At 43.1% G+C, this 24,620-nt stretch overlaps 1 protein-coding gene across 1 annotated transcript in view; it reads right to left on the bottom strand.

The window, feature by feature from the left end:
* Window positions 1-24,620, bottom strand: part of tbcd (tubulin folding cofactor D) — a 400,428-nt gene that overhangs the window by 157,538 nt on the left and 218,270 nt on the right. Inside the window, exons 15-17 of the mRNA XM_070857568.1 lie at window positions 20,281-20,338; window positions 16,403-16,432; window positions 11,950-12,035 (exon numbers count right to left, since the gene is read on the bottom strand). Coding sequence (XP_070713669.1) covers window positions 11,950-12,035; window positions 16,403-16,432; window positions 20,281-20,338 — 174 coding nt within the window. The remainder of the gene's footprint in view (window positions 1-11,949; window positions 12,036-16,402; window positions 16,433-20,280; window positions 20,339-24,620) is intronic.

The following is a 24,620-nucleotide window of genomic DNA, read 5'->3' as shown; positions in this document are numbered from 1 at the left end:
CCCTCATCCCCGGAATCAACCTAGTGAACCTTCTCTGAATTGCCTCCAAAGCAAGTATATCCTTTCGTAAATATGGAAACCAAAACTGCACGCAGTATTGCAGGTGTGGCCTCACCAATACCTTGTATAGCTGTAGCAAGACTTCCCTTCTTTTATACTCCATCCCCTTTGCAATAAAGGCCAAGATACCATTGGCCTTCCTGATCACTTGCTGTACCTGCATACTATCCTTTTGTGTTTCATGCACAAGTACCCCCAGGTCCCGCTGTACTGCAGCACTGTAATCTTTCTCCATTTAAATAATAACTTGCTCTTTGATTTTTTTCTGCCAAAGTGCATGACCTCACACTTTCTAACATTATACTCCATCTGCCAAATTTTTGCCCACTCACTTAGCCTGTCTATGTCCTTTTGCAGATTTTTTGTGTTCTCTTCACAAATTGCTTTTCCTCCCATCTTTGTATTGTCAGCAAACTTGGCTACATTACACTATTGCCGTTCAAATGTCTGCTTAATGTGATCTTGCAAAAGCCATGGGGTGCTCTCTTCATCAGGCAATAGACAATTGAGACAGGTTGAGTGGCTCAGTTAATTGAATGTCTAGATTACATGTCGGACTCGGATCTTGGGTTTGAATCCCAGCAGGGTGCACTCAACCTTTAAAAAGCGCATGAAATGAGGATCATGTCTCAGGAAATGGAGAGAAAGCAGGAGACTCCAAAGATTGTGCAGTGCTTGCCACACAAATTGCAATATCTCCTGGCTGCTCAGGAATGAAGAATAATCTCGACAGTAACTGTACACCTTTCTATTTATTATTCAAATTAATATGGGTCCCTTGGCCATACTGAATTCACTGTGTAACAGCAAATGTACACAATCGGCTTCAACAATGTCTTTCATTTATATTGTACCTTAACAGAATAATGTCCCACGTTCTTTCAGAACTATGTAGAAAACATATGACGAGCCAAAGGAGAGATTTGGAGCAGCTTGGTTAAAGACGAGATTTTTAAGAATTGTGTTAAAGGAGGTGGAGGCAGAGGAATTTTGGAAGGGAATTTCAGAGAGTAGAACATGGACAGGTAAAAGCATGGCCACCCGTGGTGGGGGAAAGGAAGGGGTGATGCACAAGAGGCAAGAGTCAAAGGAACAGAGAGTTCAGATCGTGTAGGACTGGAAGAGATTATAAAAGTTGGAGGGGCAAGCCTATGAAGGGTTTTTAACATAAGGATAAGAATTTTAAATTGGAGTCATTGGGGAACTGCGAACCAACGTGAGGATCGGAATGGTGGATTGAGTAGGACTTGGAGTGGGATAATATATGAACAGCAGGGCTGAAATTTTTGGAGCATGGAGAATGAGAACAGTCATGAACCCTGAAGATCTGTCTAGTCCCTATTCTGAAAAGTGATTGATAGAGAATTCAAACAGGCTCATTTAGACAGACTGTGAAAATTCACAGACCCCCGAGTCAAGGCTGCAACATGCAGTTCGGCATGTTGCATTAACTCATCAATCAACTTGACATTTTCGGACCTTGGGTAGCGAGCCAATAAAACGTTAAAAGACTTTCAATTGAGCCAATAAGGTCAAAGAAGGCGAGTTCTTTTCTGTAAATTGATCCAGGTATAAAATACAGCCATTTTGACCATGTGTCTCAGTAAGACAAAGAAACTGGCAATCAGCCAGCAGCTTGTTACTCTCTGCCAAGATTAAAAAGTTAAAACTACCATCGGAGTTCGTATTTCATTAAAATTAAGAGATCTAACAATTTTGGCGCTGCGAACAGGATCGCTGAGGAAAGAAACTGAATTTTGGACATCGGACCTACATATTGAGGTAAGGACACCTCTTTTTTAAAAAAAAGTCCTCGGTCAAAAGTCTAAATTCGCCTCTCCTTCTACGCGATTCCGAAAGCCTCCGGTTTGCGAACCCTCCGGTTGGTAGTTGGCTCGAGGTCCCATCGACGTCTAAACTTCGGCGGCGTGTTAGTTAATTAATCACCGACCTATTGATCGGCTAAAAGCCTACGACTCGAGACCCCAGTAAAGAAATGACAGTAGGAGATAAGAACAAAGAATTGCCTACAACTGTTAAAGGTGGGCAGGCACCACCTGAAGTTTCGCTAGATTTAATTCTCGAACAGTTGAAAGAATACATAGAGCAACAATTCAACTTATCTAAAACCTGTATTAAGATCGAACAAAAGTACGGAACCTCCAAAGGACAATGGTCCTTGGACGAGATTAAAAGGGTCTGGGGAAAAACGACCCGTATGAAAAATAAAGAGCGAACTAGATGGTCCCTAGCGGTTATGGGCCAGATCCGAAACCGGAATGAAATTATAATGCATTCCCAACATGATCGAGAACTGACTAGTACAAAGGATCAATTGCAAGCAGTTTGTGCACAGCTGCGACAGAAAAAGCTTGAACTTGAAAAGCTGGAAGCGGAAGTTAAAGATCTTAAAGGTGAAATTAAAGAATGGAAAAAATCATTAGGTCAAGAGACAGTAATAGGAAAAGGAAAATGTATTGATCAATTCCCAGGGTACCCATGTTTGGATAAATTAAAAGTGCAAACCCGAAGACACGACCGAGGAAAAGATACGGTTTCTGAATCCTCCGACAGTACAGTGTCGGAGGATGAAGAAGAATTAGGGGTGCACTTTGCCCCGTTTAAAAAAAAACGAGTTGTAGTCAAATCAGAAGAGACTGCGGATGAGGGCGGAACCAAAAAAACAAAGAAGGGTGTACGAAGAATATTTAGTTCATGCTCCGGCAGACCCAGAGAAAATTGATAAATGGTCCAAGGAATTGCCCAATCCAAAGAAAGGGGGAGTAAAAACGTGGGACCAATTGGACCGCTTAAGAAATATATATCAACTTCATCCCTGGGACGGAGTGCAAATTTTGACCATAATGGTGCCAAAAACACAGGGAAGAAAATTGCACAAGTAGATGAAGCTTTGGGGCAGAATGAGCAAGAATTAGACGCAGGATGGGAAGCGATTAAACACTGGCTGCAAGCCTTCAGTCCAGCTAAGACAGACTGGGGAAAAATTGCAGCCTGCCAACAGAAAGGAACAGAGGAGGTCCTGGAGTATGACGAGCGGTTTAGATGCACGTGGCTAGAACATTCGGGTATGAATAATACGGATGAGGAAATGGATGAACAAGTGTTTGGACCCCTGAAAGCAGCTTTCGTGGCAGGTCTAAAGCCAGAACTGTCCAAAATGATTAAGGTAGTGTTACCGGACTGGGAAGGTAGAGGAACTACCTTTGCAGCATTGGTGGATCAATGTAACCAATTAGATCGGGATATGGGAGCTAAAGTCCGAGCTGTACAGGCTATGGGATGGAAATCCCAGGATTCCGATAAACAGTTATTAGGAAAATTACCCGGAAAATGTCATTATTGTGGGAAAGAAGGTCACTGGGCCAAGACGTGCATGGCAAAACAGCAAGGTCGTGGCTGGGGAAGAGGACGCAGTCAGGGATACAATTCAGCCAACAAGCCAGGCTTGTCACAAGATAACGACCTCATAGAAGCATTTAAGCGACTGACAATACAACAACAGAAAGAGTTACTTGGGATAGCAAAAAACGTTTAGAGCCCACCCTGGCCTCCCTCCTCGCACTAATACAACAAAGGGGAGATGGGCTATATATAACTGTGAGGGTGGGCGATAAGGATGTGGACTGTCTTTTAGACACAGAGGCGGAATTAACATGCTTACCCCTACAATATGGAGACTTTTTGCCGTTGGATGGTAGGGCATGTACAGCCTATGGAGTTGGGGGCCATAAAATGGAAATTAAAAGGACAACACCGGTACTTATAGGGCTGGGTCCACATGAACTAACCACGCCGATCTGGATAGGCCCAGTAGATCAACCCCTTTTGGGAATGGACGTTCTCATCCAAATAGATTCATCGTTGCATTTCGAGGATGGTCGGGTGACATGGTCAATTAGAACTTTGAAGAAAGAAGAATTGAAGGAACACCCAATATGGGCTAAAGATAAGAACGATTGTGGCCTACTCCAGATGGAGCCTGCGTCATTTACAGGGACCAAGCCTCCATGCACTAAACAGTATCCCATCAGTCCAACTGCCATCGCGGGAATCTTACCGGTTATTCAGCAATTGGAGAAACAAGGGGTGCTTATTAAAACGCATAGCTCCTCCAATAGCCCCGTGTGGCCGGTACAGAAATCTAATGAGACTTTGCGTTTGACTGTCGATTATAGGAAAGCTAACCAGTGTATTGATCAAAAAGCTCCTTTGGTCGCAGATCCCTCCACCATTTTTAATGCCCTCAAACCGGAACATAAATATTTCTCGGTTATAGATATGGCCAACGGATTTTGGTCGGTGCCTCTGGCACCGGAGGTTCGACAGTGGTTTGCTTTCACGGTCCAAGGACAACAGTATACTTGGACCCGGTTACCGCAGGGTTTCCACAACAGCCCTACGGTATTCCACATGGCTTTACAAAGCCATTTGCAAGAATTACCTCTCCTGTCATCCACAGTCATCCAATATGTAGACGATATCCTGCTAGCTTCAAACACTGAAGAACAGCATGAACAAGATTTACGAGCTTTGCTGGATCACCTTCGGCTGAAAGGACATAAAGCCAGCATCGACAAAGCACAAATATCCCAAGAAGAGGTTGTATACCTGGGACAAAAGATTTCACAAGGAAAGAGAGAACTTACCCAGGATAGAACTGCAGCCATTTGGGCTGCTAAAAAGCCCACCACTATTCAGGAACTAAGGTCTTTTTTGGGATTGTGTAACTTTAACAGAAATTGGATTGACTCCTTCACACAGCTTGCTCAACCACTGAATGATATTTTAAAGGGGAAACGTGCCTCTAAAGAAGCCATCACCCTCACTAAAGAACAGCAAGAGGCCTTCCTGAGTTTGAAAAAGGTTTTGTGTTCAGCACCGGCTCTGGGAATCCCCGATAGTGGTAAGCCATTTAACCTGTTTGTTCATGAGAAAGAAGGATATATGACAGCTATACTGACACAAGAACATGGGGATCGGCAAAGACCTATTGGCTATTATTCGGCAAAACTGGATGCGGTAGCCCTCGGATGGGGAAGTTGCCTAAGGGCCATGGAAGCTACATATCGAGCGGTAATGATCACTGCGGGTCTAGTCCTCGACCAAAAGCTGATCGTCAAGTCTCCCCACACCATACACGTTTTGCTGTCTATGAATAGAATGTCTCAGGTGACAGCAGCAAGATGGATCCGGACAGCAGTTTTGGAAGCTCCTAATCTCCATATCGTCCGGGCTAGCCCGGTTAATCCCACAACTATGCTCCCGATGTCAGAATCGAGGGAGCAAGAGAGGGGAGAATGTGAAGAGCATGACTGCGTGGAGATTTTAAAAGAAACAGAAGAAGCAGCCTTAGCAGCAGAGGAGCCTCTGCACAACCCAGACCTCATCCTGTTTACAGATGGTTCCTCCTTTGTTGACAATGGTACCAGAAAAGCAGGATGGGCAGTTACAACCTTGTATGAGGTAGTGGCAAAAGGATGTTTACCCTCAGGAACGTCAGCACAACAGGCCGAGTTACGGGCCCTGTCAGAAGCATGTCGAATAGCAGAAGGACGGACAGCTAATGTCTACACAGATTCGTGTTATGCTTTTGGAGTCGCTCACGACTTTGGTATGTTATGGCGGAAAAGAAGATTTCTCACTGCTGCTGGTACACCTATCCGAAATGGAAAAGAAGTCCGAGACTTACTGGAGGCCATACAATTACCTCAGGAAGTGTCGATCCTGAAGTGTAAGGCCCATACCAAGGAAAATACCACAGAAGCACAGGGAAATGCCCTAGCCGACCAGGCAGCTAAAGATGCCGCCTCACAGGGCGTTCCTCCAGAAGAACCAACACAGATGTGCAGATTGAAAGCACTCAGGACTCTGACACGAGACCTTCAAACAATGCAAGGCGAGTGCTCCCAAGAGAAAAAATGGACATGGATTGAGGCAGGAATTAAGCTATGCGAAGATGGTGTCTGGAGACAAAGAATTACCAACAAGCCAGTCGCGCCACAAGCGCTATGCCTTTTTTAGCCCAACAGATCCACTCGTGGGGACACTTGGCCTCACAACAGATGATGGCACGGTTCCAGAAAAGCTGGTTGCGTCGGGGATTTAAAAAACATGCCCAGCTGGTAACAGACCGCTGTGTGGTCTGCCAGAAAAATAATTCTGGACCCATCACAGTAATGCCCCAACTGAGGCCCCCTGCCCCTGTCGGACCATTCCAGCATCTGCAGGTTGATTATATATCTCTTCCTTCATGCCAAGGATACACTAACATTCTTGTCATGGTCGACAGATTCTCTAGATGGGTAGAAGCTGTCCCAACTAAAAGAGCCACAGCCAATCACACTGCAAAGGTCTTGTGTAAGGATTACATTCCCCGATGGGGAGTTCCGAGTAGCATTGATTCAGATCAGGGAACACACTTCACAGGTGCTGTCTGCCAAGAAGTCTGTAGGTTACTGAACATTACGTGGGATTTACACTGTCCTTATTATCCACAATCATCAGGACAAGTAGAGCGAATGAATCGAACTCTGAAAGAACGGCTTGCCAAATATCACCAAGAAGGAACACCATGGCCCCAGGCACTACCAATAGTGCTATGTAGCATTAGGGCAACCCCGATCAGAACTACAGGTCTAAGCCCATTTGAAATTATAACAGGAAGACCCATGTCACTGCCAGGAACTATTGATTTACGGAAAGCTGATGTTCACTTCATGAGTGACACTTTGTTATCATACTGTCAGAACTTAACCAATGCTATTAGTTGTTTCCCGACAGGTATCGGCAGCTTGGGGTAATCCACCCGAAGGAGGACACGACATCAACCCGGGAGTCTGGGTGTATGTGAAAAAGTTGCATAAAGAAACTTTGGGTGCCAAGTGGGAGGGACCTTATCAAGTGTTATTGACCACCCAGGCAGCTGTTAAAGTCCAAGGAAAGAAAGCCTGGATCCACGCTTCACACGTTAAACGAGCACCCGTAACTGAAGCTGAAATCCAATAAGGACAATTACTTTTCGCGAAAATGTATAAATTTACTGTATTATTGATTGTAGGTATTCTAGGCATAGGCCTACTTCTTACTAGCCGACCCTCTGCACCAAAAGGAAATAGTAGAGTACCAAGGGAATTACATGTAAATTGTTTGTTTATGTTGATTAAATGTTGTTGCGACCAGGCGACTGCAGCTGCTGTCCCGCAGGTGAGACACCTTGCAGGTCTCAGCAGACCGTCTGTACGTGGCACAGGGGTATGTTATGCTTAAGGAAAGGTGGTTTACTGGTTGAATTAAGATATTGATTTGGATTAAATTGGAATAAGGTTAATTAACCTACTAAAACCAGACTTCCATTGTGGCCACGATGGAACTCGGGTTGGTGTAAATTTGTGTGGAAGCTACTAGTCCGGACATGTGGCGAAACACATCAACAAATTTTAGAAGGAAACTCTTTTAACATGTATGAAATTATTTTGTAGAATGTTTAACCAGTGATACCTGATGTTTTATGATTCAGTTTGTGAAAGAATCAAAGGGGGGATTGATAGAGAATTCAAACAGGCTCATTTAGACAGACTGTGAAAATTCACAGATCCCCAAGTCAAGGCTGCTACATGCAGTTCGGCATGTTGCATTAACTCATCAATCAACTTGACATTTTCGGACCTTGGGTAGCGAGCCAATAAAACGTTACAAGACTTTCAATTGAGCCAATAAGGTCAAAGAAGGCGAGTTCTTTTCTGTAAATTGATCCAGGTATAAAATACAGCCATTTTGACCATGTGTCTCAGAAAGACAAAGAAACTGGCAATCAGCCAGCAGCTTGTTACTCTCTGCCAAGATTAAAAAGTTAAAACTACCATCAGAGTTCGTATTTCATTAAAATTAAGAGATCTAACAGTGATTAACAAACAGATCTATTTCCAAATAAGCCTCCCTTTTGAAAATTGGATTCCTGTTGTTTCCTCTGAGGAACCAAATGTGAGGGTATACAGCATCCCAGATTGGTGAATCTACTACCATAGGCGGTCCGCCTCCTAACCCTGTGAACGTGGGTTAGGAGGCGGGCCGCTGTTAAAATGGCTTTGATTGACAGCGGGTCGGGATCCCGCTCTGAACCCGCCTCCATGTGAGTTTCTCAGCTGTCAGGTCTACGTTCGGATAGCAGACCCGACAGAAAGCGGTGGAATAGGTAATTATCATTAAAATGTACTTAAATGCGAGTTAAGAGGCTTAAAAGCAGGCACTTACAATCTTACCAACCTTTTGACGGCTTTGCCATCCCTCGGGTTTCACACCAAGTCAGTGGAGTCGGGTTCTCAGTGACTCTCTATTGCTTTGGTTAGTTGACAGCTGCAGAAGTGATATAAAAGCTACCATTTCACAGCTGTTCACTTTCCAATGTTAGAAGCTGAAGCGTTCAGGTTTTGGAAGAGACGTTTGAACTGTATGCACTTTGGAAGTGTTTGCAGTGAATTCTATTCACTGTCACCGCCTTGGAGCAAGCTCTCTCACCACTGACAGGGCGCTTCGGTCATCTCAACCTCACCTGCCATCTATTCCAGCAGCATCAGTGCCCTTGGAAAAAATCTCATCTTGGTCCTTAGAATCCCACCAGAATCAGCCCCAATATCACTAAACACATCAGCATCACCAACACCACCAACTTTCTCCGCAATCACCTGATGCTGCACAGTACACAGGGCATCAGCAACCGACCACATTGCTGCCCGGGAGGCCAGTGATGGCCTCACCATGGCCAGATTTGCTTCACTTCAACGCTGTACACCCTGACCGCCACATGATGCGCCAGGTTGGCAACACCCCACACCAGCTTTATAATGCATCCCGCAATGTCAAACCCATTTCTTTCACACTCATCACCATTGTGGGAGGCACCCTTATGTCTCACCATTTACTACAACTCACTAAGCCACTTCCAAAGGTGCTCACAAATTTGTCCAAGAACACAAAGAGTGCTGAAAATAAAGATTTCAATGTTTAATAACACATCAACATTAATTATACATGAACATTGGCTAAAGGACCCAATGCCTACTCTTGTGTGTTGTTAGTTGGTATGATTGGACAAGGATGAGGGTGAAGGTAAGGGGTAGTTAGTGAAATGGGGAATCGAAAATGTAGATAGAGAGGAGAGGGATGGTTGGAGGTGCGAAATAAGTTGGTGTGAATAAGGATGTGCAGGAGTAGAGTAGGGAAGGCAGAGTGATGGGGATATGATGAGTGGCACAGCAGGATGAGGTTGAGTGTGGCTTTGCAGTAACATTTTGTGATCTATTGAGATCACTGAAAGGTTTGCACCACTGCAGCCAGGTCCTCCTGTCGACATCGTTGCTTGTTCCCTCGTGCAATGTGCAACCAGGCTGCGTTGATTACCTGGGGAGGTCGCTTCCATCCATTGGAATGGAAGAGAACCTCCCTGCGTGCTGCGCATTCCTCCATAAGCATCTGGAGGGAGTCATGGGAGAACCTGGGTTCAGCCGTTCACCTTTGTACAGTGTTTTCAGTAGCTCAATGCTACAAAAGACTGACAGAAGAATGGTCAAAAAAAGTTGGGAATGGTCCCTTTAAGGAAACCGGCTGATGACACGTCATCAGATGACATCATCGGACCCACTTCCAGTTAATTGGCTGAAAAACCTGCAGGGCGGGCTAAACAAGCCCCAGCCATGGAAGATTGAAAGGTGAGGGCGGGCTGCACTTCGGAGCGGGTTTCCAATGCTACACCAATGCCGCCCGCATCGAACTCACCTCGGTTGGCAAAATCCCAGCCGTGCATAAATTATAGCACGATGACACCACAGAAACCACTGATTTGGAGAACTCTAAATACTGGAAATTGCTAATTAATGTTTTTAAATATTCAGCATTTAAAAAACTAGCTTGGCAAAACAGAAATGTTTTGGGCGGTTACTGTAAATGTTTACAGCTCATATGTAAAAAGAGCTTATCCAAAGCAATTTTCTGATTAGTTCTGACGTGAAAGCAGTCAGTCAGGCATATGTGGTTGATAGCAGACATGACTGACCTCAAAATGCATTGTAGTTCATTAAGTATAGCACAAACAATGGTTCCTTTGGCTAGATCTATCTAAACACATATATTCTGGATGTGTCTGGCATTTTAACAGCCACCCTGTCATTACTGAACAGGTTGATTGGTGACTGTCTCCAATACTTCCACCTCCATAAACATTTTCAATGAACATCTACTTCTCAAATAATGAGGACAAACTGGTTAAAATCACATAAAACAACAGGAGAAAAAAACATGAATCTTTCATCCGATCTCTGGCATTTCAGTTCAACGAATTAACAAAGAATCACTAGGATTTGGGGAATTTTTTTCCTGCCACATTTACTTAAGTGTAGGTAAATTGTCACTGTATGCTTAAGAAGATACTCCTGTATCAAATGACATGCAAAAATGTTGGGCATAGCCCCGGTGTAAATTAATTCACCTTTATAATGCCAACACCAGATTGTTTGACCATTTCATAAGGTTTACAAAGGCAGCCATTTGTTTTGTGACGCAATTGAAAAAAAAAAATTAATTCGTTCAATTTTCTTGTACATTTCCCAACGCTATGCTTGGTATTATACATGTTTAATGTAGGTTGGTAGTCATCTTGGAGAAAATCATGTTAAAAAGAAATGGTGATGAAATCCACCATTTTCCAAGCTCTGCAGTCTATGGGTAAGAATTACGTCAGCATATTTTGTTCAGGTTCAGTGCAACAAAGTGTTTTTCTTTTTCTTTTTATAATTCCATCTTTTCCTTTTATAATTTTCTTTCCCTTCCTCTGGAAGTTATTGACTCTTTTTGTGGTGCCAATCCACAGATATTAGCAGCCTTCCACTACCTCAGTTGGCTGACCATTTTTCATGTTGAATGCTAACACAGGAGGCAACAGAATGAAACTCAAGCCTGTCCTCACTCAATGCTTTTCTCTGTATCTGATTATAATTCAACTGACAGGACCTGCTGCAAATAATAGGCACAAGGAGAAAGTGTTCCGTTCCTCAGCATTGAACAACAATGGAAATTCAACCCAAGTATAAAAACAATTATAAAAACACAAGCAGCAATCCTTCAACAGGTCAATGCATCTGTTGAGTTAGTTGGTCTCAGTCAGGACAGCAGTGGGACACTGCAACTAGTCTAGAAGAGCACTGCGGTTGGAGCGCAAAGCAGTTCCCTGGGTTACAGAGGAGAAATAAAATCACAATCCAGTACCGCCTGCTTAATGGTGTGCGCGCAGACAAGGCCGACTAGACTGCGATGCCTCCCACACAAATAATCTGCCAATCCTCATCATCTAGCTCATACATGAAGAAGGGCCACTTAGGCGAAGCACGGTGGGGGGGGGGCAATCAGCAGATATGGAACCAAAGACCAGCATAAAATCATAGAACAGTACAGACCAGAAGAAGCCCATCGATGCTGTGCCAGCACTTTTGACGAGTAACCCACTCTTTCCCTACATCCCTGCAATTTTTTCACCAAGTATTTATCCAATTTCCCATTAAGGCTACTATTGAATTTGTATCCACCATCCTATCAGCGAGTGCATTCCAAATCGTAAGCACTCGTTGCGTAAAAAAATTTTCCTCATGTCACCTCTGGCTCTTTTGTCAATCACATTACATCTGTGCCCTCTGGTTATGGACCCTTTAGCCATTGGAAACAGTTTCTCTTTATTTACTTATGAATTACTACAATCAGCAAGAAGGGGAATTCTAAATCCTAAATAAATTAGTTCATCTGTGCTCAATATGCACTATTGTCAAGTTTTTATATTTTAGTGGTAGCGGATAGTGGGGAAGTTCGCAAGTCTTCAAGCATTACCTGATGTTCAAAAAACATTTGGTCCTATTTCCAACAGCAAAATAGTCAGCTGCAGTGAGTATCTCAATTCCATGTGGAAATGTACCCTGCAAAAGATGTAAACAAAAATAATTATCCAGCTTCATTGAAGAAACTACCAGAAATACAGCAAACATTCAGGTTAACTTATCTCTTTATTACCATAATTTGCAGTTTGGAAACAAGGACATGCATGGCATAGTCCTTTTTAACAGATAAGGTACTGAGCATAATGTCAATGTATAATACTCTCCTACACACGGTAACAGTCCCAACTAAGTCCAATTTTGAATAATAAAAAAGAGTTTTTGCTCCTCTCCAGGAGACCTGGCATTTTCAAATACTTAGTGATAAAACAATTCAAAGAAGGGAAAGAAAGCTACAAGGTAGTGAGAGATAAAACCACTGTTGCAGGTGAAGGAATATTAAAAAATTGATTGTTTCATGAACATTATATGAACATTAAAACCAAAATATGATGGGGCTGTGCTGCACACATGACCACAGATCAAGCTCAACTGTTGCATATAAATGAAAATATAATTCACACATACCCTAACCCTTTTGGAATGAGACAGCAGTAGAAATTTCATGAGGAAGTTAAAACAAACACAAAAACAAGCAGCTCAAAACCCTGCCAGAACAAAAAAAAGAACCAAGGAATAAGTTGGGAAGGAATTTTGTTGTGGAGATTTAACTACACTATGAATGAGGAATGCTACCTGACACAGGTAATCTGACATCCTTTCCTATTAGCTCAATATGTAAATTAATTTCTCTAAAGTTGTATAGACAATGATTTATTATTGAAGTCATCTTGAGATGTTAAATCAACACAACTGTATTTTGCAAAAGCACACAAATTATTTCATTAAGCTTCATTAAGATTTCTCCTAGGCAGAGTCAAGAAACCCTCCAGATATTAACCCATGATGTTGGGCTTTAATTTCTTTCTGGTTGGCCTTGAGCAGTTGAGGAATTACACAAGATACATCAGACATGATTTATTTGGGTAAATATTCAATAATGATGGACTTTAAAGTTCTGTTGCAAAAAAAACACGATCCAGCCCTTGGTTCTAACCATAAGCAAAAGCAACGTTGTACATCAATTCAAGGAAGAAATGCAGACTGATGAGTAAAATATAGGCATCAACATTTTGAGAGAAAAGTTAAACTCAATTTTACCATTTCGATTGCAGATTTTGTTTAATGTCTGCTTTATCTGAATGCAAATCGTATAAGATGGATCTATAAACAAAGCATGAAGCTTGCTAATTCCGTGAATTGAAATAAGAGAAAGTTATGTAACTCAGAGACCGCACATTAGGTATGTTTTTCAAATCAAGATTCAAATTCAAGGCCATTCAATTGTTTTATTTCAAGGTTATCATATTCAAGTGTAGAATTATAGGGCCCAAGTTTCCACAAGAATAAAAACGGGCGCCCCTCCGAGCTGGGCGCCCGTTTTTCGCGCCTAAAACGGCGCCTAAAAAAATCCTCGGTATTCTCCACCTACTTACAGGTTCTCTGGCCCTCGGCGCAGCCAGCACGAGCTGTGGGGGGGCGGAGCCAGGTCCCTGCACTGAAAACAGTGCCGGGACCTCTGCACATGCGCGCTACAGTGGGCACGCAAGTGCAGTAGCTCCAGGCGCCGAACTGTGTGGGAGGGGCCCGAAGCACGCAGCCCCTAGCCCTGGCTGAATGGCCTCACTGGGACTGCGTGAATAAGGCTCCTCCCACGGCCAGCTCCTGCTCCCCCCCGCCCCCGGCCAGACCCGACACTCGCTCCCCGCCCCCCCGCCTCCCGACCAGACCCGACACCCGCTCCCCCCCCTGCCTCCGGACCAGACCCGACACCCGCTCCCCCCCCTGCCTCCGGACCAGACCCGACACCCGCTCCTCCCCCCCCCGCCCCGACCCGAGATCCGACACCCGCTCCACCCCCCCCCCCGACTGACCCGACCCGCGCTCCCGCCCCCCCGCCCCCACTGGACCCGACTCCCGCTCTGGATCCGATCCGACCTGACCTCCCCCTCCCTCCCCCCCCTCTCTCTCCCTCCCCCTCTCTCTCCCTCCCCCTCCTCTCCCTCCCTCCCCCTCCCCTCCCCTCCCCTCCCCCCCCCTCCCGCTCAGCGGCACGAACGGCTTTCTCCACCCCCCCCCCCTCCCTCCTCCCGCTCAGCGACACGAACGGCTGCAGAATTCTCCCTGGCTGAAGCACTTTCACACAGGTAGGAAGATGGTTTATTTAATCTTTTCTTGGCTTATAAATGTTTATTCAGGTTGGATTTATTTGTATAATATTTGTAGAAGTATAAATAAGGATTTATTGTAGAATTTAATTAGTTCCCTTCCCCCCCCTCCCCCCCCCCACCTTGTTCTGGACGCCTAATTTGTAACCTGCGCCTGATTTTTTAATGTGTAGAACAGGTTTTTTCAGTTCTACAAAAATCTTCACTGGCTCCATTCTACTTTAGTTTGGAGTACGTTTTCACTGTGGAAACTTTGAAATCAGGCGTCAGTGGCCGGACACGCCCCCTTTTGAAGAAAAAATTCTGTTCCAAAGTAGAACTGTTCTACCTGACTAGAACTGCAGAAAAAAAATGTGGAGAATTGCGATTTCTAAGATAGTCCGTTCTCCACCAGTTGCTCCTAAAAATCAGGCGCAAATCATGTGGAAACTTGGGCCCTTATATCCGTAAGATTTCTGGCCACTAGTCAGATTATAACTTTTGAATTATTTGCATTAATTATGTCATTTTCCTATGCAATGGGTCACAAGCCACCATAGGACCTTAAGTATTTCTACCTTAGTGTTGCTTACCCAGTCATTCAATGAGACAAGGTCTGACATACCTACAGAATGCCAACAGCTGGTCAGCCTGTTGAGTAAGGTGGAAGGTCAGAACCTTGCATCACTGCTGAACTGTGGAGAAGCAGTAGTCGAGGCCACTGTCTTTTTGAGCATTTATTTTTTAAACTTCAGGTGGGAAGCTTTCTTTGCCATAAAATGAACTCTGCCTTCCTCAAAATAATGGACGCCAGACTATGACACATGGCAAGCTGTCTGAGTTAACGCTTTAAGGATCTGCTGGTAAAACTCTCGAGCTTCACTTGCATATTGTCCCGAGATATTTATTCAAAAATGGAACATGAAATGATACACAGCATAATTCTGGTAATGAATTCAAGATTTAATTGTAGGATCTGCAATTTTACACACTGGGCTATAAAGAAGGAAATGTATTAACTGTCAGAATTTAAAATATACACTGCTGGATCAGAGTTTTGGCTATCTCTCTCACCAATTAAGAAAGTGCACCAGTATAACTGTTGTTTAAAAAAAAAACAGTAAAATATACTGCAAAAGGTAGTTGATTTTGCCTAGGTAGCAAAATATCAAAAGTGCCCTATGGAGCACTAAAACAATAGTTTACAAGTTTCAACTAGTAACAAGACAGGCTTAAAATAAACACAGCACCAATATAGTCCAACATTTTTTAGTTATACAAAGATGATGAAATTAGCATGCATTTTTATTTAACCCTTGGCATGCATTGAGTTATGTTACCTCGCAACATGATGCTGTGTATGGAAATTGTCTATTTTCTTTCATTACACCCAGTAGTCCAAGCTCGTGTCTACTGCCACCTTACACCACCTCCAGACTTAGCTACTTCTGGCCCATTTGCCAAGTACATACAGGCCATCTTCCCATCCTTTCCCTCTATTTTTCTTCAATATAAGCTCCAAAATTCAGGATGTAATCCCAATGGTTATGCCAGACTTGTTGGAGTGTGTGGGATCAGTGTGAAGGCACATAATTTGCAAGTGGCAGATGAGTGCAAATGCCATAATGGTTGTATCTCGTTGCCCATCAGGCCATACGTCTGGAAACTCTGGCACCCAACCTCCATTGGGAACAATCTTTTAAAAGAAAAAATTATGCATTTCTTCAAGGGTTGTGGTTGGATCCCTGGCCTGGACCCCATCATTGGGGTTATCATTTGCCAGTAATGAGGCTAGTAGCCCTAAACTCACTTGATGTACAGGTGGTCAGAGATACGTTGGGTCCCGATTTAGCCTCAGGGAGCAAGATCACCCAGCATCGGGAATCCGTGCCGCAACTCTACCCCTGACAACATTTGCTTTGCTAGGCTCAGCTAGACTGAGGTTTCACGCACAAGGCAAGTAGAAACATCCAGAAACTGCAGGGATCTGGTGCAACTGGGTCTCTGCCATTTTCCAGCACAACCCCAAAGAATTTTGGGTCCATGGTTTCCAAGTTAGTGATTTGACAAACCCTTAGGTACAAATAGCTCCCATCTCCTCATAGAAACATTTCAAGGTATACAGGAATATTTGTAACAGTTATTTATCAATTGTTTACAATATTTTAAGCTATATATGGCATATATGTGAAATAACAGTACCTGTCTTCCAACGTTCTCCTGGAAAGCAGCCTGAGGTAAAAAGTAGAATTAGAAAAACAATGTATATAACAATGTATCAATGAAGTCATAATTAATATTAGTTTAATAGAACAGATCTATGCCTCAGTACTTTACAAACGGAATTATACATTTCTATAATAAGCAACAATAAGTCTATCAAGTTGAATAATCTTGTTCGTAAACTAGTTCAACCTCGAGACATGGGGAGAATGCAATGGGAAAATCATGTCACTACAAACAGGAGCTGCAATAAACGTCGAGAAGTTAATCATTACAACCTAGACTTTCCTCACCTGTACCGCCTGATCTGACTTGTCTGGAAGAGAACCTATGGAGAGATGCCAGGTAGGTCAGACTGCAAGAGCATTGAAGCACTGACCACGCTTGACCAGCTCCGTTGGGTGGGCCACATCGTCCGCATGCCCGACACGAGACTCCCTATGTAAGCGCTCCACTCGGAACTCCTACATGGCAAGCGAGCCCCAGGTGGGCAGAAGAAACGTTTCAAGGACACTCTCAAAGCCTCCTTGATAAAGTACAACATCCCCACCGGCACCTGGGAATCCCTGGCTCAAGACCGCCCAAAATGGAGGAAGAGAATCTGAAAGGGCACTGAGCACCTCGGGTCTCGTCGCCAAGAACAAGCAGAAAACAAGTGCAGACAGTGGAAGGAGCATGCGGCAAACCAGGCTCCTCACCTATCCTTTCCTTCAACCACTGTCTGCCCCACCTGTGACAGAGACTGTAATTCCCACATTGGACTGTACAGCCACCTGAGAACTCACTTTTATAGTAGAAGCAAGTCTTCCTCAATTCCGAGGGACTGCCTATGATGATGACTGCAAGAGATTCTCTTTGTCCATCCATCAGTACCCGCATCGGCAGAGGGAGGTGAAAATACTTCTCTGACAGATTCTTGATGCTCAAAGGAAGCTGGGACAGCAGCCCCGCTACTAAGTAATGTGAATACCTAAACTAATCATAATGTTGGCAATTTCCTCAGAAGCACCCCACTCACAATAAGTCATGCTTTCAGTGGCACTGTATGAAATAAAACTTACCAAGGAGATTCAGAGTAATTGTTGCTTGATTGGCTGCACCTTTCAAATTGCAACCAGCCATTTCTTCAGGCCCTGGCACACCTACTTGTCAATGACCATGGGCAACTGTCTTATCAGGGGCTGTGCCAACAGAAAGGCAGATGCTGTTCAGTGCTATCTAGCTCAAGGACATCTGCAGTTACCATTCAGCATAGGGCTGGCACATGCAGTGACAGTAATGGTGAGCTATGGCCTGAAACCTGGGTGCACCCTTTTCTGGGCATGTGGTACTGCTGATTTAAGTGGATGATGCCATGGTGTTACACACAGAGCAACCCTATGTGCAAGTGCCTAATGCACCATCTCTGCAACTTCAGAAGTCATCAAACAGGGAGCTGGGCTGCTCTGTCACTTGCATCTTGCGTTTCCATGTGAAAACCTTGCAATAGTACAAACCTTAAGGTATTTAAACTTTGCTTTGGTCAAATAAAATGGGAAACTATGTTATTAGAAAACATCACCGTACAATCATATTATGTATCCCATTTCTTATTGGCCTATAGTATACAGATGACAACTGAGTTGGCAAGCAAAACATTCAAACTCACAAATACACCTTTGCTCAAATATATTATAATTCCATTCAAAAGTTTCTAGGACATTAATGGACTAAACCAAGTAAGTTATAATTCAAGCTCATGAGTAACTGTATTCCCATATTATGATTAGTCGTCTCCTGTAGAGCAAGCTTTTGCCTCTTGTTTCTATTTTTTATTGTCCTGTATAAATATATATATATATATATAAAAACAATGTTTTCATACCTTTCTTTGATATCACATTCAACTGCATACAGCATTCATGCACACTTACTTGTGTTGTAAAATTTATTATCTTTTATTTCCTTTTGTTTACTGCATTACCTTCCCTTCCTCTACCACCATTTCCTTCTTTGGTTCTCTCACTTCCCCTGCTCCATCAGTGTTTGCAATCATTGTTCCTCGTGTTCATTCAACCTGTTGTTTGCCTGTCCCTTTACTACCTTCATAATCATCTACTGGATTCTGCTCTCTCAGGAGGAGTTATGAAATGTCACTGGGAGGTGAAACTGGCCCAGCCTACCCTTCCATGTAGAATCAGCCTATTTTTACTATATAATCTGTAGGGAGATAAATTGAGCAGAAGATGGATGGAGAAGATCAGACAAAAATAACCTCCCACTCTCATATTTTCTTGCATTTAGAGTCAAAATCCTGTAATATACAGGACTCCCCATGGGGGTGGGAGCTTTGAAACTGTGTGATCCAGACTATTCGGTAAATGAATTTCAAAAAATTACAAGACCTACAGCATAGTGTATAATTATATCTATGTACAGACAGACACAGACACTCATATGGGTTTTTAAGGAATCATTTAAAACTGGAACAGGTGCTAAACCTGGCTATGATTCATGCTTTTATAAGCATTGCCTATAGCAACCGGGGCACTCAGATGGATTAGGAAATGAGTTTCATTAAGGTGGAGCTGAAACTACAACAGGCACCAGTGGATTAACAGGATAAACTTGACGTACGGTATTGTACCAGAAGAAAAAAAAAGTACAGAATGAACCCCACATTCAGCAGGAATTTTACTGAATTAGACAAACAAGACTAGTTAAACATTTGTTATGGTATATAAATAAAAGCTGGAAAGTCTCAAGTAAACTTCGTGTTTCCTATTTAACACTGCATTTTCTACTCTTGCTTTTATTAAGCAGCTATAGAATGCCCTCAAAAATTAATTTGACAGCATTCTGTGGTGAAATTGCTCATTTGTAATAGATGTGTCCATATAACATTTCTCTGGGTACTGTGTTAACTAATCCATTTAAAGTAACTCAAATATGGTTCTTGTAGAACAGCTTAGTTTACACGATGTAGGGTAAGACAGTAAGCCAGTTTGAAACACGTGGGCTTAGCGTGGAGATCTGTTTGGAACCTCTGTAACGAGCATCCCATTAGATCTGATTCCAAATCGGCCATCATCAGTTGTTTTGTTTTGCTTACTAATATTACTTAGCTTTAAAATGATTTCAAAGCATTGAGGTTCTTCTAAATGACCTGATTCAAAATAAAACAATTGCCTTTGATTTGATGCAGTGTATTCTCTGGATGGATGCAATGCTCTTGATTTTGTGATGTCACTCAAATTATAGCCGTGTCCATAAAGTCAGTGAAAACTATTCAATTTCATATTACAGGTGCAGCACCTAAAATCCAGAACCCTCGGGAACGAGGCCATTCCGGATTCTGGGCTTTGCCGGACTTTCGATTTGTTTCTGACGTCACGAATCCGGAAACACCCGAGCCCAGGTTCTGTTATTTACGGATTTCGGAATGTCAGAAAGAGGGGAGGGGGGGGATTCCCACCGAGAAGGGCGTCGGGTGTGACCCCGGCAAGTATGTTGTCAGGCGAGCCGGATCGCCAAGGATGTCGTCAGGCGGAGCCCCGCCAAGGAGGCCCCCAGGTAAGGGCAGCAACGGTGAGGCGAGGCGAGTGACGGCGAGGTTAGGCAACGGCGGGGCTCCGAGGTTGGCAGGGTCGTTGGGTCCGGATCATTTTACGGATTCCGGACGGCCCTGCCACCGATCATCCCGGAGTCCGGATGTGGCCAATTATGTTCTATATTCTAGTCCAACATTAGGTTACATTGAGTTAATAATATAAAGTAAAATTAAATATGAGGTGATATAGATCATGGTCACTCTCTATAAACAGCAGGTAGCATCATTCATGTATGCCCCTGTAACGTCATTTGTACTAAATACTTACCGAAGCAGCCCTTCGACAGTTAACATTCCGGTCAAATACTGCTGTTATCACCAAAGAACTAAAGAAGAGAAATGTAAAAAAAAATTGTAAATTAGATAATGCTTTTCAAGCCTCTGTTTGTTATAGTTAAGAAACAATTATTTCCAGGTACCACATATTTGGATAAACAGTTCGCAACAAAATAATCAGTTTCAGTGAAAATTAAAGCTTCTTTCAAAATACACACAAACCGTATGCAAACAACAATCCCACCTAATCAGAAGAATTTATAACGGAATATCACAATATTCAAGGTGATTATGTACAAGACTTTTTCCACCTTTTTAAAGAAATTCATCGCATAGATGGTGACCCCAACATTGGGTCAAACTGCTGGCATAAAATTTCAAACAATCTCTCAAAGTCAGGCTAATTTTCAAGTTTGTTTGTATTATGATGTATTATGTGATGTGGCCAATGCTGTTTTCTGCGAAGAGAGTCCCAACAATTAAATTATAAAACACTGCATGACAAAATAGAATGAAACATGAAGTGGTGTGTGTAATGTGTAGGACAGCACGTATTATGCATGAAGTACAAAGTCTAGAATGGAAGAGGTTAGAAAATTGTTACATAGTTAACGCCAGCTGTGAATACCATATACATTATCAATATTATCTTCACAAACTGATACAAGACCAAATTAGATCTATGCAAGGTTTCGACCAAGGCAAAATCTGCCAAGACAATTTGAGATGCAAGGCTTTTTAGTTGAATACTGTGATAGCAGCTTAGTTTTAAGGGCCTTTTTCGAAATACCTGGCAAGCAAAGGTAGTGATCAACCGTAAAACACTGTCATAGGCTTTGTGGTCAAACTGCTTATAAAATCATGAACTCAGCAGTGGGCTGGTTGGCCTGCAGGCAGGCTACAGAACGTATCCACCCTTAACAACCTTATTAATTACCAAGCAGTTTTCTGCTGCTGTCTCTTTGCCTAATCCCAGTGGTTCTCAATGTTTTCAGGCCATAACCCAACCGAAAACTTGTATAGCCTCTTGCACAGTTCCAGATATAAATAAAAACCATTCAATTCTGTGCTTGAACCAACTATGGAGTAAGAGGAGAGCATTATAAAACACAAACTTAGTGCTTAGAACAGTCGACATGCTGCAGCAATTAATTATGGCTCCTTATTTATGACACTATAAATGTTTGTTAATGCTTTGTGTATTGAATAGGCTATGTTCATGTGCAGGTCGGAAATGAAACACTTAGGCATGTGGTGCATCACAAATATAGTGCTTCTTCGCATTCCTTCTAAAATAATTAAATGTGAAGAATGTTTTTAAGTCCACAGTACTGCTACTAGTTCTCATGTGTACTGTACAAGACAGCAGCATGTCATTAGAATGAAGTAAGAAACATCAATTGGATTAAAAAAAAGGCAGATTAGGAAATGGAGGGGGGCAGGGAAGACAAAGACGTCAAGCCCAGAGCCTCAAGCCAGTCAATGTTAACCACTCACAGACAGCAATTTACAGACTTATTTTATTTCTCTCCCCCAACCTCACACCTTGAGAGCAATGCCTTATCATATCAGGATCGTGGCACTGGAATCCTAACGAAAACTTGGCTGTATTGTATCTCTTGGGTTCTTGAGCATATCTGGCGCAAATTGGTTTAACTATCCAGCACAAGTACAAGCTGGACCACATCAAGCATTACTCGACTCTGCCAAAACCACCCACTACTCCAGGATCATCCCTTTTCCAGTACCAATTGTCTCCTTAAATGGATCTCGCCGGCCCCTTCCATCCTTACCTCCAAAAACAAATATGAGGATCGCATGAACAACTTCATCACTAAGATAGATTGGGTGTTCACCTGCCTCTGCCGCACTGCTTCCTTCCTTTTGCCCAACAAGCCAAACCTACCCACTGGCTTCTGCCTATCCTATCCCTGAATTCGCATCTAGTTTGTCTCCCGTCTCATCCTATTTGATATTATATCAACCGTAAGACACAAAAATCCTGCTCTGTTCACCTCATTTAATAGGGATCAGATGTGGCTTAGAGGTAGCACTTCCACTCTCAGAGGTTGTGGGTTCAACTCCCACTCCAGAGACTTAAGCACAAAATCTAGGCTGAAGGTGAGTTCTCCCTGGTGTCTTGGCTAATATTTACCTTTCAACCAACATCACTAAGAAACAGATCAGGTCATTACCACATTGCTGTTTGTGGGACCGTGCTGTGCGCATATTGGCTGCCATGTTTCATACCTTCCTTTCAAATTGGTCATCATCACTCCCCCTCCTCAAATAAAAAAATACTTTCTATCACTCTATCCTTGCAATACATTTTCTCAGATATTGGATATATAAAGAAAACATATCTCCTCCACGGCTCAAAGTCTTTCAAGTAGGAGAGGCTTTACATTACACTGAAAGATTGCCTCAATCTTCCATTGCCCAATTACAAAATGAAACTTGGTGGTTTTAAATGATACTTTGGGCCTGAAATTGATGAAGGCCTCCACCCGCCCAAGTGTCGCCCAAAGGACCGCTGGTGCACCTGACGGTACTTTCGACGTGATTTTTCATCGGAGAAGTCCTTCAAAGGTTGTTGGGCGGTAAATGAGTGACTTGCGCCGCCAATCTGGCCGGGAGTCGGCGGGAGCTCCATTTCTTCGCGGCAAAGGCACTTGCCGCCCAAGTGCCGCCTAGGATGGAGTCGGGCCCAGGGAGGGTCAAAGAGCTGAAAAGCAAAAGCATTAAAAAAAAATCCTTCTGAAGACCTTCAGGGGACCCCATCCAGGTAAGTACCTGTAAAGAAAGAAACTACAAAAAGTATACTAACCTTTTTTTCACCATCACCAGCTACCGTCGGGGACAGACCAGCCTCCAGTCAGTGGTCCACTCCCGTTTTGCCGCTGACTGCCGCCAACTCCCGCCCGCATGAATATCGCAGCTCAGCGGGCGGGAGGTCAGTTGCGCGACTCAGCCGTCCGCTGATGTCAGCAGGCGCTTCCCAACGGCTCTCCCCTCCCGCCCACTCCAGGTCACATCAAAAGTGGCACTGGACGATTCGACCAGAGGAATGTCGGCGGCAGTGGGCAGTAAGTTCTTCAATTTAGGACCGTTTATGTTTTAAAGAAACACTTGGTTCTTCTTTGGTAATACAGCAACATGTTTTAACTTGTTATCAGACTTGTAATACATGTTCAGCAATAGCTGAATGCAAATACAACAGCTGTTTTTTTTGCATTTCTAAAACTCCAAGCATAGCTTTCCATTTCAACACTTTATGCAGTTTATTTTATGGGAAGCCTATTCGTTATAAATATGCAAAATAAGAAATATGAAATGAACAGGTGGTTAATCAGGGTATAAAGTTAAAAAGAAATATTTGGGTCTGGCCCATCGATGAAGAATGTTGAATTTCCAACTCAAGTGTGTCAAAAGTTCAATCTTAAACTCAACTGACAAAGAAACACCCATTTCCATTCAACTAGTTTTGCAAGTTCTTGGCCAGGTAGCTAAAATGACAACTGTACTGTACCAGCACAAAAATTGGGCCAAATTCTACTGCAGCCGGGCATCTGTTAAGTCTTGCACATTTTGATTTTTACATTTTTGGGTGGCAAGTTGCTGAAAGTGTGAGGTGATAACGTCGCAGTGAGGGAAACAGTGCATCTGGGAGATGAGTGAACAGAGCAAGCGACTGTGCATCTCCTTAACCAATCAGATTGAAGAATTGGGAAAGGATCGAGAAGGAAGTGTAAATTAGAGTGGGTGAATTCAATGTCAAATCAGGTACAGAAAGAGAAATAAAAAGGCAGGAAAGAAAGATTGGATTAAGAGAGAGAGAACAAAAAGGAAAAGTAAAAAAAAAAGACATTTTTAAAATCACCAACAATTCAAACCTGAAGGAATGAATCTCCACAGCTTGTAATAGTAAGCCAGACAGTGAGATGCCGTTTTCGCGAAGCTAAAGGTGGAGCGGCGCAACAGCAACTTTTGGAATTTTGAATTTAACTGTGCATCTGCTCCTCGCCTGAAGTTGCTGTACCATTTACACACAAATAACAGCAAGTACTGTTGCTTTATACAGCAAAATCTGGCCCAATAATAATAAAAAATACATTTTGGAGCTGATTTGGTGCAGTGAAAAAAAGCAGAATGGGTTCTTGAAGGCTACCTCTTTAAATCCTCCATCCAGAGACTGTCAGTCCCCTTTAAGCTCCACTAGAAATGCATATTACCCCCATGTGAGTGCAGCCAAGGGGGTGTGGCCAGTCCCTCCAACCTATTTCCCTCCATTTCTAACCTAACGCCACCCCCAACCCAAAAATAATTAATGCT

The sequence above is a fragment of the Pristiophorus japonicus genome, chromosome 16 (genome assembly GCF_044704955.1).
Source record: "Pristiophorus japonicus isolate sPriJap1 chromosome 16, sPriJap1.hap1, whole genome shotgun sequence".
NCBI classification, from domain to species: Eukaryota; Metazoa; Chordata; class Chondrichthyes; family Pristiophoridae; genus Pristiophorus; species Pristiophorus japonicus.
The sequence above is the reverse complement of the archived record's forward strand: the minus strand, read 5'-3'. Positions and strand labels throughout refer to the sequence as shown.